At 49.0% G+C, this 12,952-nt stretch overlaps 1 protein-coding gene across 2 annotated transcripts in view; it reads left to right on the forward strand.

Annotated features, from left to right (window-relative positions):
• The first annotated feature begins 10,019 nt into the window (after positions 1 to 10,019).
• HDAC1 (histone deacetylase 1) overlaps positions 10,020 to 12,952 on the forward strand; it is a 40,510-nt gene continuing 37,577 nt past the window's right edge. The window contains exon 1 of one of the 2 annotated variants that reach the window (XM_056556531.1): positions 10,020 to 10,293. In XM_056556531.1, coding sequence (XP_056412506.1) covers positions 10,245 to 10,293 — 49 coding nt within the window. In that variant the 5' untranslated portion in view covers positions 10,020 to 10,244. Of the gene's footprint in view, positions 10,294 to 10,662; positions 10,694 to 12,952 lie in introns of those variants that run through there. The other variant, XM_056556532.1, reaches the window with a different exon arrangement.

Raw genomic sequence — 12,952 nt, forward strand, 5'->3', positions numbered from 1 at the left:
TGTCTTTGAGGAACCTGCCCGAGCCTCTTCTGCTGAGACTGCCCTGTTGAACCTGGTCCAGGGTAATTCTTCCGTTGGCGAGTATGCCGTACAATTCCGTACACTTGCTTCAGAATTGTCCTGGAATAATGAGGCCCTCTGCGCGACCTTCAAAAAAGGCCTATCCAGCAACATTAAAGATGTTCTGGCCGCACGAGAAATTCCTGCTAATCTACATGAACTTATTCACCTAGCCACTCGCATTGACATGCGTTTTTCTGAAAGGCGTCAGGAACTCCGCCAAGATATGGACTCTGTTCGCACGAGGCGTTTCGTCTCCTCGGCTCCTCTCTCCTCTGGTCCCCTGCAATCTGTTCCTGTGCCTCCCGCCGTGGAGGCTATGCAGGTCGACCGGTCTCGCCTGACACCTCAAGAGATGGACACTTTGAGTATCTGGTCATGCCCTTTGGACTGTGCAATGCCCCTGCCGTCTTCCAAGACTTTGTCAATGAAATTTTTCGTGATCTATTATACTCCTGTGTTGTGGTATATCTGGACGATATCCTAATTTTTTCTGCCAATCTAGAGGAACACCGCCGGCATGTCCGTATGGTTCTTCAGAGACTTCGTGACAACCAACTCTATGCCAAAATTGAGAAATGTCTGTTTGAATGCCAATCTCTTCCTTTTCTAGGATATTTGGTCTCTGGCCAGGGACTACAGATGGATCCAGACAAACTCTCTGCCGTCTTAAATTGGCCACGCCCCTCCGGACTCCGTGCTATCCAACGCTTTTTGGGGTTCGCCAATTATTACAGGCAATTTATTCCACATTTTTCTACCATTGTGGCTCCTATCGTGGCTTTAACCAAGAAAAATGCTGATCCCAAGTCCTGGCCTCCTCAAGCAGAAGACTCCTTTAAACAACTCAAGTCTGCCTTTTCTTCGGCTCCCGTGCTCTCCAGACCTGACCCTTCCAAACCCTTCCTATTGGAGGTTGATGCCTCCTCAGTAGGAGCTGGAGCTGTTCTTCTACAAAAAAATCCTTCCGGGCATGCTGTCACTTGTGGTTTTTTCTCTAGGACCTTCTCTCCAGCGGAGAGGAACTACTCCATCGGGGATCGAGAACTTCTAGCCATTAAATTAGCACTTGAGGAATGGAGGCATCTGCTGGAGGGATCAAGATTTCCTGTTATTATCTACACCGACCACAAGAACCTCTCCTACCTCCAGTCGGCCCAACGGCTGAATCCTCGCCAGGCCCGGTGGTCTCTGTTCTTTGCCCGATTTAATTTTGAGATTCACTTTCGTCCTGCCGATAAGAACATTAGAGCCGATGCTCTCTCTCGTTCCTCGGATGCCTCAGAAGTTGATCTCCCTCCGCAACACATCATTCCACCTGACTGCCTGATCTCCACTTCTCCTGCCTCCATCAGACAGACTCCTCCAGGAAAGACCTTTGTTTCTCCACGCCAACGCCTCGGAATCCTCAAATGGGGTCACTCCTCCCATCTCGCAGGTCATGCGGGCATCAAGAAATCTGTGCAACTCATCTCCCGCTTCTATTGGTGGCCAACTCTGGAGACGGATGTTGGGGACTTTGTGCGAGCCTGCACTATCTGTGCCCGGGATAAGACTCCTCGCCAGAAGCCCGCTGGTTTTCTTCATCCTCTGCCTGTCCCCGAACAGCCTTGGTCTCTGATTGGTATGGATTTTATTACTGATTTACCCCCTTCCCGTGGCAACACCGTTATTTGGGTGGTCGTTGATCGATTCTCCAAAATGGCACATTTCATTCCTCTTCCTGGTCTTCCTTCTGCGCCTCAGTTGGCTAAACAATTTTTTGTACACATTTTTCGTCTTCACGGGTTGCCTACGCAGATTGTCTCGGATAGAGGGGTCCAATTCGTGTCTAAATTCTGGAGAGCTCTCTGTAAACAACTCAAGATTAAATTAAATTTTTCCTCTGCATATCATCCCCAGTCCAATGGACAAGTAGAAAGAATTAACCAGATCCTGGGTGATTATTTGCGACATTTTGTTTCCTCCCGCCAGGATGACTGGGCAGATCTCCTTCCATGGGCCGAATTCTCGTATAACTTCAGGGTCTCTGAATCTTCCTCCAAATCCCCATTTTTCGTGGTGTACGGCCGTCACCCTCTTCCCCCCCTCCCTACCCCCTTGCCCTCTGGTCTGCCCGCTGTGGATGAAATTTCTCGTGACCTTTCCATTATATGGAGAGAGACCCAAAATTCTCTCTTACAGGCTTCTTCACGCATGAAGAGGTTCGCGGATAAGAAAAGAAGAGCTCCCCCCGTTTTTTCCCCTGGAGACAAGGTATGGCTCTCCGCTAAATATGTCCGCTTCCGTGTCCCTAGCTACAAGTTGGGACCACGCTATCTTGGTCCTTTCAAAATTCTGTGTCAAATTAATCCTGTCTCTTATAAACTTCTTCTTCCTCCTTCTCTTCGTATCCCTAATGCCTTTCACGTCTCTCTTCTCAAACCACTCATCCTCAACCGTTTTTCTCCCAAATCTGTTCCTCCCACTCCTGTTTCCGGCTCCTCGGACGTCTTCTCGGTCAAGGAGATTTTGGCTGCCAAAAAGGTCAGAGGAAAAAATTTTTTTTTAGTAGACTGGGAGGGTTGTGGTCCTGAAGAGAGATCCTGGGAACCTGAGGACAACATCCTTGACAAAAGTCTGCTCCTCAGGTTCTCAGGCTCCAAGAAGAGGGGGAGACCCAAGGGGGGGGGTACTGTTACGCCGAGCGCTCCGGGTTCCCGCTCCTCCCCAGAGCGCTCGCTTCACCTCCTCCGCTGCAGCGCCCCGGTCACGTCCTCTGACCCGGGGCGCTGCGATCCTGCTGCTAGCCGGGATGCGATTCGCGATGCGGGTAGCGCCCGCTCGCGATGCGCACCCCGGCTCTCCTACCTGACTCGCTCCCCGTCTGTTCTGTCCCGGCGCGCGCGGCCCCGCTCCCTAGGGCGCGCGCGCGCCGGGTCTCTGCGATTTAAAGGGCCACTGCGCCGCTGATTGGCGCAGTGGTTCCAATTAGAGTTATCACCTGTGCACTCCCTATATTACCTCACTTCCCTTGCACTCCCTTGCCGGATCTTGTTGCCTTAGTGCCAGTGAAAGCGTTCCTTGTGTGTCCCTTGCCAGTGTTTCCAGACCTTCTGCCGTTGCCCCTGACTACGATCCTTGCTGCCTGCCCCGACCTTCTGCTACGTCCGACCTTGCTTCTGCCTACTCCCTTGTACCGCGCCTATCTTCAGCAGCCAGAGAGGTGAGCCGTTGCTAGTGGATACGACCTGGTCACTACCGCCGCAGCAAGACCATCCCGCTTTGCGGCGGGCTCTGGTGAAAACCAGTAGTGGCTTAGAACCGGTCCACTAGCACGGTCCACGCCAATCCCTCTCTGGCACAGAGGGTCCACTACCTGCCAGCCGGCATCGTGACAACAGGAATAATACACAGTGATGTCACAATTCAGGGATAATACACAGTGATGTCACAGTACAGGGATAATATACACAGTGGTGTCACAGTACAGAGATAATACACACAGTGATGTCAAAGTACAGGGATAATACACAGTGATGTCACAATACAGGGATAATACACACAGTGATGTCACAGTACAGGAATAATACACACAGTGATGTCACAGTACAGGGATAATATACACAGTGATGTCACAGTACAGGGATAATATACACAGTGATGTCACAGTACAGGGATAATATACACAGTGATGTCACAATACAGGAATAATACACAGTGATGTCACAATTCAGGGATAATACACAGTGATGTCACAGTACAGGGATAATATACACAGTGGTGTCACAGTACAGAGATAATACACACAGTGATGTCACAATACAGGAATAATACACAGTGATGTCACAATACAGGGATAATACACACAGTGATGTCACAGTACAGGGATAATATACACCGTGATGTCAGAGTACAGGGATAATACCCACAGTGATGTCACAATACAGGGATAGTACACACAGTGATGTCACAATACAGGGATACTACACAGTGATGTCACAGTTCAGGGATAATATATACAGTGATGTCACAATACAGGAATAATACACACAGTGATGTCACAATACAGGGATAATACACAGTGATGTCACAGTACAGGGATAATACACACAGTGATGTCACGCTACAGGGATAATATACACAGTGATGTCACAGAACTGCGGGCTGTCACTCAGTCTGCAAGCAGGACAGACCTTCACCTCGTCAGCAGGGGTGCTGTCTGTGCCCTGCTGTGGGCGTGATTGGGGGCTTGGGCTCCTTCTCAACAAGCTGAGGTGGCCCCAAGGAGTACCCTCCCGTGGGTCTAAATCTACAACCCCCCCAATCCCCCCCCCCCCCCCCCCCGAAGTATGGTTTAAAAAAACTATATATATATATATATATATATATATATAAAGAGAGAGATAGGTGTGTGTATGTATGTTAAATAAGTACCCTCCCGTGGGTCTAAATCTACAACCCCCCCAATCCCCCCCCCCCCCCCCGAAGTATGGTTTAAAAAAACTATATATATATATATAAAGAGAGAGATAGGTGTGTGTATGTATGTTAAATAAATAAAAAAAAACAAAAAACTGCTGCATCTATACGGATGCATCGCGGTTATTGCATACAGGTGGGATCTATAATCACTCAGTAGGGGGTTACCGCCGGTGAGGCGCTCATAACACCTCTGTCGCCATAGGGTTGCTCATACAAACTGTAATTATTTACGCTAGTTGTTTCTATCATCCTGTTTATTCTGCAGGTGGTTCGGTCGTGTCTGTTTTCTTCCAAGTCAATCCAGAAGTTGCTAGTTTCCTTAGGTAATTGTGGTTGGTTATGTCGCACGGTATCAACAGTATGTAGTTCACTTGGTCGGTTTAGATCCTTGTTCGGGAATACCTTGCTGCTGACTCATCTTCAGAGCAAAAAAAAAAACCAGTGACTACTGACACGTCTTCAGAGCACTTCATAGTCTAATATGTTCGTGTGTGCGGACATATGCGGCCGTCTGCGGGCGGGGGCGCGCCATGGTTGGGTGGTGGCGCTCTCGTGCGCCCGCAGGCGTCCTCCCACCGCTGTGCGGGTACACACGAACATGTTCCAGTGAGGTTAACCAGTTATCTGACTCTTCTTCAGATGGGGCCTACTGCACTTATTGTTACTGACTCATCTTCAGAACAATACCACGGTTCATGTATTGCATAAGGCCACCGCCGTGTCTGACTCCTCTTCAGATGGTGCCTGTTTGCATGTGTTGTTCTGACTCGTCTTCAGCGCAACAACACAATTTAGCTAACCTTTGTCTCAAGCTTGCATCTATAACCCAGTATTCATGTTTAGAAGAGGGTTAGGCAATTCACTGATTCACGGTTAAAGAGGGTGGCTGGTTGGTGTGTTCGGGTATTCTCGGGGCCAGCAGCAGCGTGCGCCCAGTTCAATTTCCCACTATTTTCACAGGTTCAGGCTTCCTTTGTCTCATCAGGCGTGAAGTGGTTCCACTCCGAGTCTAGGTCTTATCGGTCGCAAGTCAGTAGCTTCATCTTAGGCTAGGTCCCGTAGGCTTTTCTGGTACTTATGTTTATCTCATCTTCCCACCGGCACCCGTTTTGGCCCGGACAGGTCCGGCTAATATGTCCAATCCATCTGATATCGAGGAGGCGCTTTCGGTCCCGGATACCCCAGCAAGGGCTTCCGACCGGGGAAGCCTACCATCATATCGGTCTTGGACCATCCCCAAGTTCATGGAGGAGCTGAGGAGGAAAGGAATTCCCTTCCCGGCGTCCGCCAGAAAAGGGGAGCTGTATAGTCTCCTGAACCCTGATGCTGTCCCAGGGGGCAGTCAGGACGTACCTTCCTTGCGGACCATGAACACTTCTCTATCCCAACTGCATTCCATGATGAACACTATGATGACCTCCATGACTGCGTTCGGCTCCAGATTGAATGCGGTAGAACGTGACAGGGTCATTACAATCCCTGCCACCCCCGTTCCTCCCATGCCGCCTACAGTACAGGCTGCCAACTCAGGTACGCAGCTACGTCCCCCCAATATCACACCAGCACACTTTATCCCTGCTGCCATCAAAAAGGACATCTTGGAGGGGAAAGATGTGAACTTGGCCTCATTGTTGATCGCGACGAACGATCTCAATGAGACTAAGACCGTGGCTTGTGGCGAACTCTCGGTGGTGTTCAAAAGTAAAGATGCACGACTCAACAGGAAGTTGAGCATCGTGGAGTTCGTCATAGCCTTTGGTTTGTACAGGGATGTGGTGTGTTCGGCAAAGCCTGAGCGTAGGGAGGAGCTTGATTCATACCTGCACAAGATTTCACAGTTGGCATACAAATATGGGGGCACAACGTTCTATGACTATCATAAGTCCTTCGCTGCTAAAGCGGCAGCAGCTTACGCCCAGTTCAATTATGTCACGAATTGGGGGGCAGTGGACACTGAATTGTTTTGCGATCACTTCGCCGGGCTAAAAAGCCCGTCCTGCAGCCTTTGCAATGCTAACATGCACACGTCGGCCTGGTGCTCTTAGTTAAACGAGCAGAGTGAGGCTAGCACTAGCAAAGCCCCCACCGTTGCCGGTGCTCCAATGCAGAAATCCTCTTCTGCGGTAGACAGATTGGGCCGTCCAGTGAGATACCTGGGTAAGACACAGATTTGTAACAATTTCAACTTAGCATCTTGCACGTACAGTAACTGTCGTCTGCTCCATGTGTGTTTCAATTGTTATAGGGCTCATCCCAGCACGATTTGTACTCTGAGGGGCAATCAGGCATGACTAGTCGGGGTGCAGGTTCAGGCCCTTGCTCAGGTTCTGGCTGGTCATCCTGATCCCACATGGGTCGATTGGCTGGTGACGGGCTTCTGTAGCGGGTTTCACACGGGCATGGTAGCAGTATCTCAGTTCACTGTTGAGTGCAGGAACCTCATGTCAGCACTCAGGGAGCCAGAGATCGTCTCTTCCCTGCTACTGGTAGAAGTGGAGAAGGGCTTTGTCATAGGCCCTTTTGCCAGCTCTCCCTATGAGGTCTGTAGAGTCAGCCCACTAGGCTTAGCCAAGGGCAAGTTCAGTAATAAAAGTAGATTGATTTACGACCTCTCTGCGCCTTATTCCACGTCAGTCCCCAGTATCAACTCGCTAACCCCATTAGATGAATTCTCCATGAGGTATGCCTCTATAGACCAGGCCATCCAAGTAATCCTACAGTTGGGGAGGGGCACCTGGCTCTCGAAGGCAGATATCACAGATGCCTTCAAGTTGTTGCCGATCCGGGAAGACCTCTGGAAGTGGTACGGGGTAAAATGGCTGGAGCAATATTACTTTGTGGTGAGGTTAACGTTTGGGGCTAAAAGTAGCCCGTGGTTATTTAACCAGCTTGCCACAGCACTACACTGGGTCTTACAGAATGTGGCAAATTGCGAGTTCACAATTCACTATTTAGATGACTTTCTCCTGTTGGAACATCCAGCTTCCAGCCCAACCAACCTCGAGTTGTTACGGAGTCTATTCCTCAAGTTAGGGGTCCCGGTGTCCCCTCACAAAACAGAGAGTCCCACTAAGCGACTCACGTTCTTGGGCATCACGCTGGACTCAGCCAGTATGCAGGCCAGTTTGCCTCCAGAGAAACTGGCGAGGATACAACAGACGATCCACAAATTTTCAAAATGCCGCTCAGTCACTAGAGTTGAACTGCAGAGTTTGTTAGGCATGTTGGCTTTCGCGATGTGGATTGTCCCTCAGGGTCGGTCATTTATCTCCAGGCTGTTAGCGCTGCTACCAGCGGTGTCGGGGCAGCGGGACTCAGTACGCATGGATGAGGAGGCTATGGCAGACCTAGCAATGTGGGACTTGTTTCTGTCACAATGGAACGGAATCTCGTTTTTCGTGCCATCAGTGTCAGATCAGTCTCCGTTGGTAGTAACCGACTCCTCGGCTGTGGGCTTTGCAGCGTTGCACGCTCGCCATTGGTTGGCCAGCACATGGCCTTCGGAGGTGTTGGATATTCCCGGGTTCAACAGGACCTCAGCCCTGTTCGAAATTTACCCGGTAGTAGCTGCTGCTTTCGTCTGGGGTGACACCTGGGCGCATAACACTGTCAGGTTCCTGTGTGACAACGCCTCTATAGTTGACATCCTAAACAAGGGGCGTTCTAGCTCAGTGCACATCATGAGGTTTGTGAGACGCTTTACGTGGCTCTCACTTCATCACAAATTTCACTTTGCGTTCCAACACATAGAGGGGTCAAAGAACTTGGCAGCAGATGCGCTTTCCAGAGCTAAATTTAACGTGTTCTTTCAGGTGTGTCCAGACGCAGATGCAGCGGGCATCTCGGCCCCCTCCTTCAGAGATCTAGTCATGGACTAAATGCCTATACAGAAGTGGCTAACTCTTTGATCAGGCGGTCACTGGCCCCTAGCACCATTCAAGCCTACGACTCAGCCATCACCTTGTTCACTTCTTTCATGTACAACGTAGGTTTGTCCCCTGTCATTTCCGTTCACAATGCTCTGGCTTTTGTTGGTTTTTGCCACTCGTCACTACACTTATCATTTAACACTATCAAACTTTACCTCTCCGGTTTGCAACACTACCATTCTCTTTCTCACCCTGAAGCACTTTCTCTGCACTCTTCGCATGCAGTTAAGGCAGCACTCAAAGGTGTACAGATGCTGGCGGCACCCAGGCCTCCTACACGCCTGCCAGTCACGGGTGAACTATTTTTCGGCATGTCTTCTCTCCTGGACACGTATCCCTTCGGTTATCAGGTCAGCACGGTGATTAAAGCGGCTATCTATCTGGCATTCTATGGGTTTCTTAGACCAGGGGAATTCACCCGTTCTCACAACAGGTCACCGGGTCTGTCTCTGGGTCAGCTGTTACCTTGTAGTTATGGTTTCACACTCACGTTGTTATCCACTAAAACCAACAGGAACGGTGCAATCGTCAAATACATTCCAACGGCCCATCAGTGGTGTCCGGTGACAGTCTTTGCACAACTCATTTCTATGTTGGCAGGCAAATCTGCAGACAGTCCGCTTCTGCCTCTCGGTTCATCTGCTCTCACCACCGCGCAATTCCTTAGCCATGTCCGTACGTTAGTAAAAACTCTAGGCCATGATCCGCTACGCATCACGGGCCACTCATTCCAGATTGGGGCTGCGTCAGCAGCTTCCAAACACGATGTTCCTGCCCACATCATCAAAAGGTTGGGCCGATGGAATTCAAGTTGTTTTGATAGGTACATTCCTGATCCCTTTTGTGAAATGGCCAGGGTGTTCAAGGTGTTGGCGTTAAATAAAATAAAATAGAGTTGCACCTTATATTTTATGTATTGTCTTTTTTGCCCTCTATAGGCATTCCCTCCGTACGCGGTTTTGGGCACACATCAACTGTATTTTGTTTATCATCTCTATTTATTTTAGATGCTTATTGACAGCTCCAGGTATCCAGAAATGTAAGTATGAATAATTTGTGATGTTGGTATTTTGTTGGGTCACAGGTTGGTCGACTCTTCGAGCAATGACCACAAATCCAATGTGAAAGACTAAGGACTATGAGGGAGATTTATCAAAATGTCTGTAGAGGAAGAGTGGTGCAGTTGCCCATAGCAACCAAATTGTTTCTTTCATTTAAAAATGAAAGAAGCAATCTAGTTAGTTGCTATGGGCAACTGCACCACTCTTCCTCTACAAACGTTTTGATAAATCTTCCCCTATGACCAGTTGGGGGAACTTGAGGATCGAGCTTAGGAAACAATGATCTACAATGATAACCGGGTCGCGTCCTCTATGGTAGACAAAGGGCGGGAGTTTAATCTCGCGATAAAGCGGGAGCACCCCCGCATCAGGAAGACCTCACAGCAGCACACTATTATCTACTACAAGCCAACCTAACTTCAGATGGCGCTAAAGACCCGCCCACATATTGTTCATTCTCATTGCTTATTGGATGTCGAGTTATCCGTCTAAATGCCGACTCGTGATCCGGTGCTGGGATTGGTTTAGCGGCGCCCACCATCACCCTCCTCTTTCTTCAGAGCAGCGCTGCAGACTCCGCCTCCTCCCCGTGCCTTCGTTGCTTATTGGACGGTGACCTGTCCGTCTAATCCTGACTTTGGATGCTCTGCTGGGATTGGGTGAGTCGCGCTAGCACGTAGGCGGACGCAGGGTCGCAGAACAGGAGTGGATCCGGAGCCCAGTAAGGAAAATGGCGTACACCCAGGGAACAAAGAAGAAAGTGTGCTATTATTATGATGGTAAGGCGAGCGTTCAGGGCATATGGTGGAGGAAAGGGGGATGTGCGGGGGAGTACCATGCTGGGGATTGGTGTGGGCAGCAGGGGCCAGTGATATGGGGGTGCACGTACCGGGAGGAGACGTGTGATGCCAACCAGCTAGGTGTGAGTCCTCTTCTTCCCGCCCACAGTGCTAGGTATAGCGAGGACATGGGATGCCGGTATGGCGTGTTCTCACAGGTGGGAGCCGGCAGTTTACGGAAGCGTATCCCTGTATCGTGTCCGCCCTGCACGTAATCGGGGGAGAATGATGGATGGGACAATGTATGGACTTGTGGGGGCACTCTACTTGTATGGCCCCCAGTACATCAGTTGTAGACCAGCAAATAGCACGATCGGGATGTGATCAGCCATCTATTCTTGTATATATTATCAGTTGTGCATTATATACCTTTACATATGTATATATTCCTTCTTACCATTGAAGATGTACGTTAATGTTCAAATGGGATGTTGAAAATCTGACTAAAACACTACCTTTAAATGGTTAACTTTGGACAAACGTGAGACTATATCTAGTGTTCAGTTTGAATGGGCAGCAATGTATTGCTTGGTAGGAGACCCCCCCCCCCCCCCAGATCTATTAGTGGCTCCGCAGCCGTGACATTAAAGGGATACTCCGGCGCTTAGACATCCTATCCCCTATCCTTTTGGATGTTCGCTCCGGGTCTGATTACTGGCGACCACGGGGCCGGCGGCGTGTGATGTCACACTCTGCCCCCTCAATGCAAGTCTATGGGAGGGGGTGTGACAGCTGTTACGCGTGACGTCACACACCACCTGCCCCGTGGTCGCCGGTAATCAAACCCGGAGCGAACACGCTCAGGGGACTGATTTTAACTAGGGTGCTGCGTGCAAGATCACAGGGGTCCCCAGCGGCGGGACCCCCACGGGCAGGCATCTTATCCCCTATCCTTTGCATAGGGGATAAGATATCTAAGTGCCGGAGTACCCCTTTAACAGTATTTGGCCCTTTTTGATATGACAGCAACTGATCTCAATTGGCTGCCGGCTATCTCACACGGCCGGCTGTCCCCGTTTCGCTTCTGTTCTTGCAGGCTGTAAACGGATTAAAGACGGTTTAAAAAAAAAAAAATTCCATTCATGTCAGTGGGATTTTTTTACAATCAGTTTGTATCCTTCTGCGCTCATTTCCGTTTTTTGACGGCAGAAAAAACGGCACATGCAGTATTTAAATTTTTTTTTTCTTTCGTCAAAAAAAACCAGATACAGTAAATTTTACATTGAAGTCCTATGGAAAACAAATGAGCCTTTAATGGCATCTGTTTCCGTTTTTCTTTCTTTTTGGTTTATTAAGCGAACAATGACGGATATAAATGGATAACATCCGTTGTCCCTTTTTTTTTTGTCAGTTTTTATTTTTGACGGAAGAACAGGACAGGTCAAGATGGCCGTGTGAACGCAGCCTTAGGACAGTGTTTCCCAACTAGGGTGCCTCCAGCGGTGGCCAAACTACAACACCCAGCATGCCCGGACAGCCTTCAGCTGTCCGGGCATGCTGGGTGTTGTAGTTAGGCCACCACTGGAGGCACCCTAGTTGGGAAACACTGTCGTTGATAGGTGTCAGATCACAGTATGACTAAAACCCATTGCAATCCTGAGAACAAGTTTCTTGATTTGGAATAGAACTGTGGGTTGCACATGGTAACCATTCATTGTTTATGGGGTGAGAGTCCAGTCCAGTACAGTTCTTAGCTGTATAGACAAGTGTAACTCGTCCCTCCGCTCCACAATACTTAGGTAACCCTTCTCAATCAAGCAGACCCCCTGCTATCTGACACTTATTCCTTAAATGGGCACTGTCAGATACAAAAACTTTTGATATGTTGTAAAGCATGCAATAGGTTTTACAATTGCCTTCATTAGAAAATTTTCAGTATTTCATAGTAAAAAAGCCAGTCAAACGTCTGCCCCCCCGCCTGTTTGGACACATACTGGTCCTGCTGTGTCCATGCATCATCACCTATGTCATGGACACACTTCCTTGATTGACAGCTGTGAGCGCAGGGCTCATAGCTAGAGGAAAAATCCTCCCACTGTCAGCTTGTGTCCCGCTACTGTCAGTGAGGACAAGCTGGGAGTTGTAGTTTTGCTAATGCTAGGGGAGATGTGAGCAGACAGCATACTGAGGGAGGGGGCGGAGACCTGCACAGTGAGGCCACGCCCTCTCCCTTTGAGAGGAATTCAGACTAGTGAGCTAAATTGAAAGTGTAATATTAAAAATAAAGGTGCTAGACATATAAAAATAGATGTACATGGTCAGAATTAGGTACTGAGTGATATATTAAAAAACAGTTTTTAAATAAAGTAGCAGTGTCTTATCTCCAGCGCCCCTGACTCTCTGCTCTTGCTAGTCAGAGTAAACGTCTCAGGAGAACACATCCTATTCTTTGTTCTTACATCTACTTCTGAACCAGAAAGAACTGATGTCCGGCACAAGGTGATCCGATAAACTTGCCTTTATTGGAGATTCACAAATTCATAGGAAAAAACACAGGTACATGAAAACTTGAAGTTTTCACGTACCTGTGTCTTTTCCTATGAATTTGCTAATCTCCAATAAAGGCAAGTTTATCGGATCACCTTGTGCCGGACATCAG

Source organism: Hyla sarda, chromosome 2 (genome assembly GCF_029499605.1).
Source record: "Hyla sarda isolate aHylSar1 chromosome 2, aHylSar1.hap1, whole genome shotgun sequence".
In the NCBI taxonomy this organism is placed as follows: domain Eukaryota; kingdom Metazoa; phylum Chordata; class Amphibia; order Anura; family Hylidae; genus Hyla; species Hyla sarda.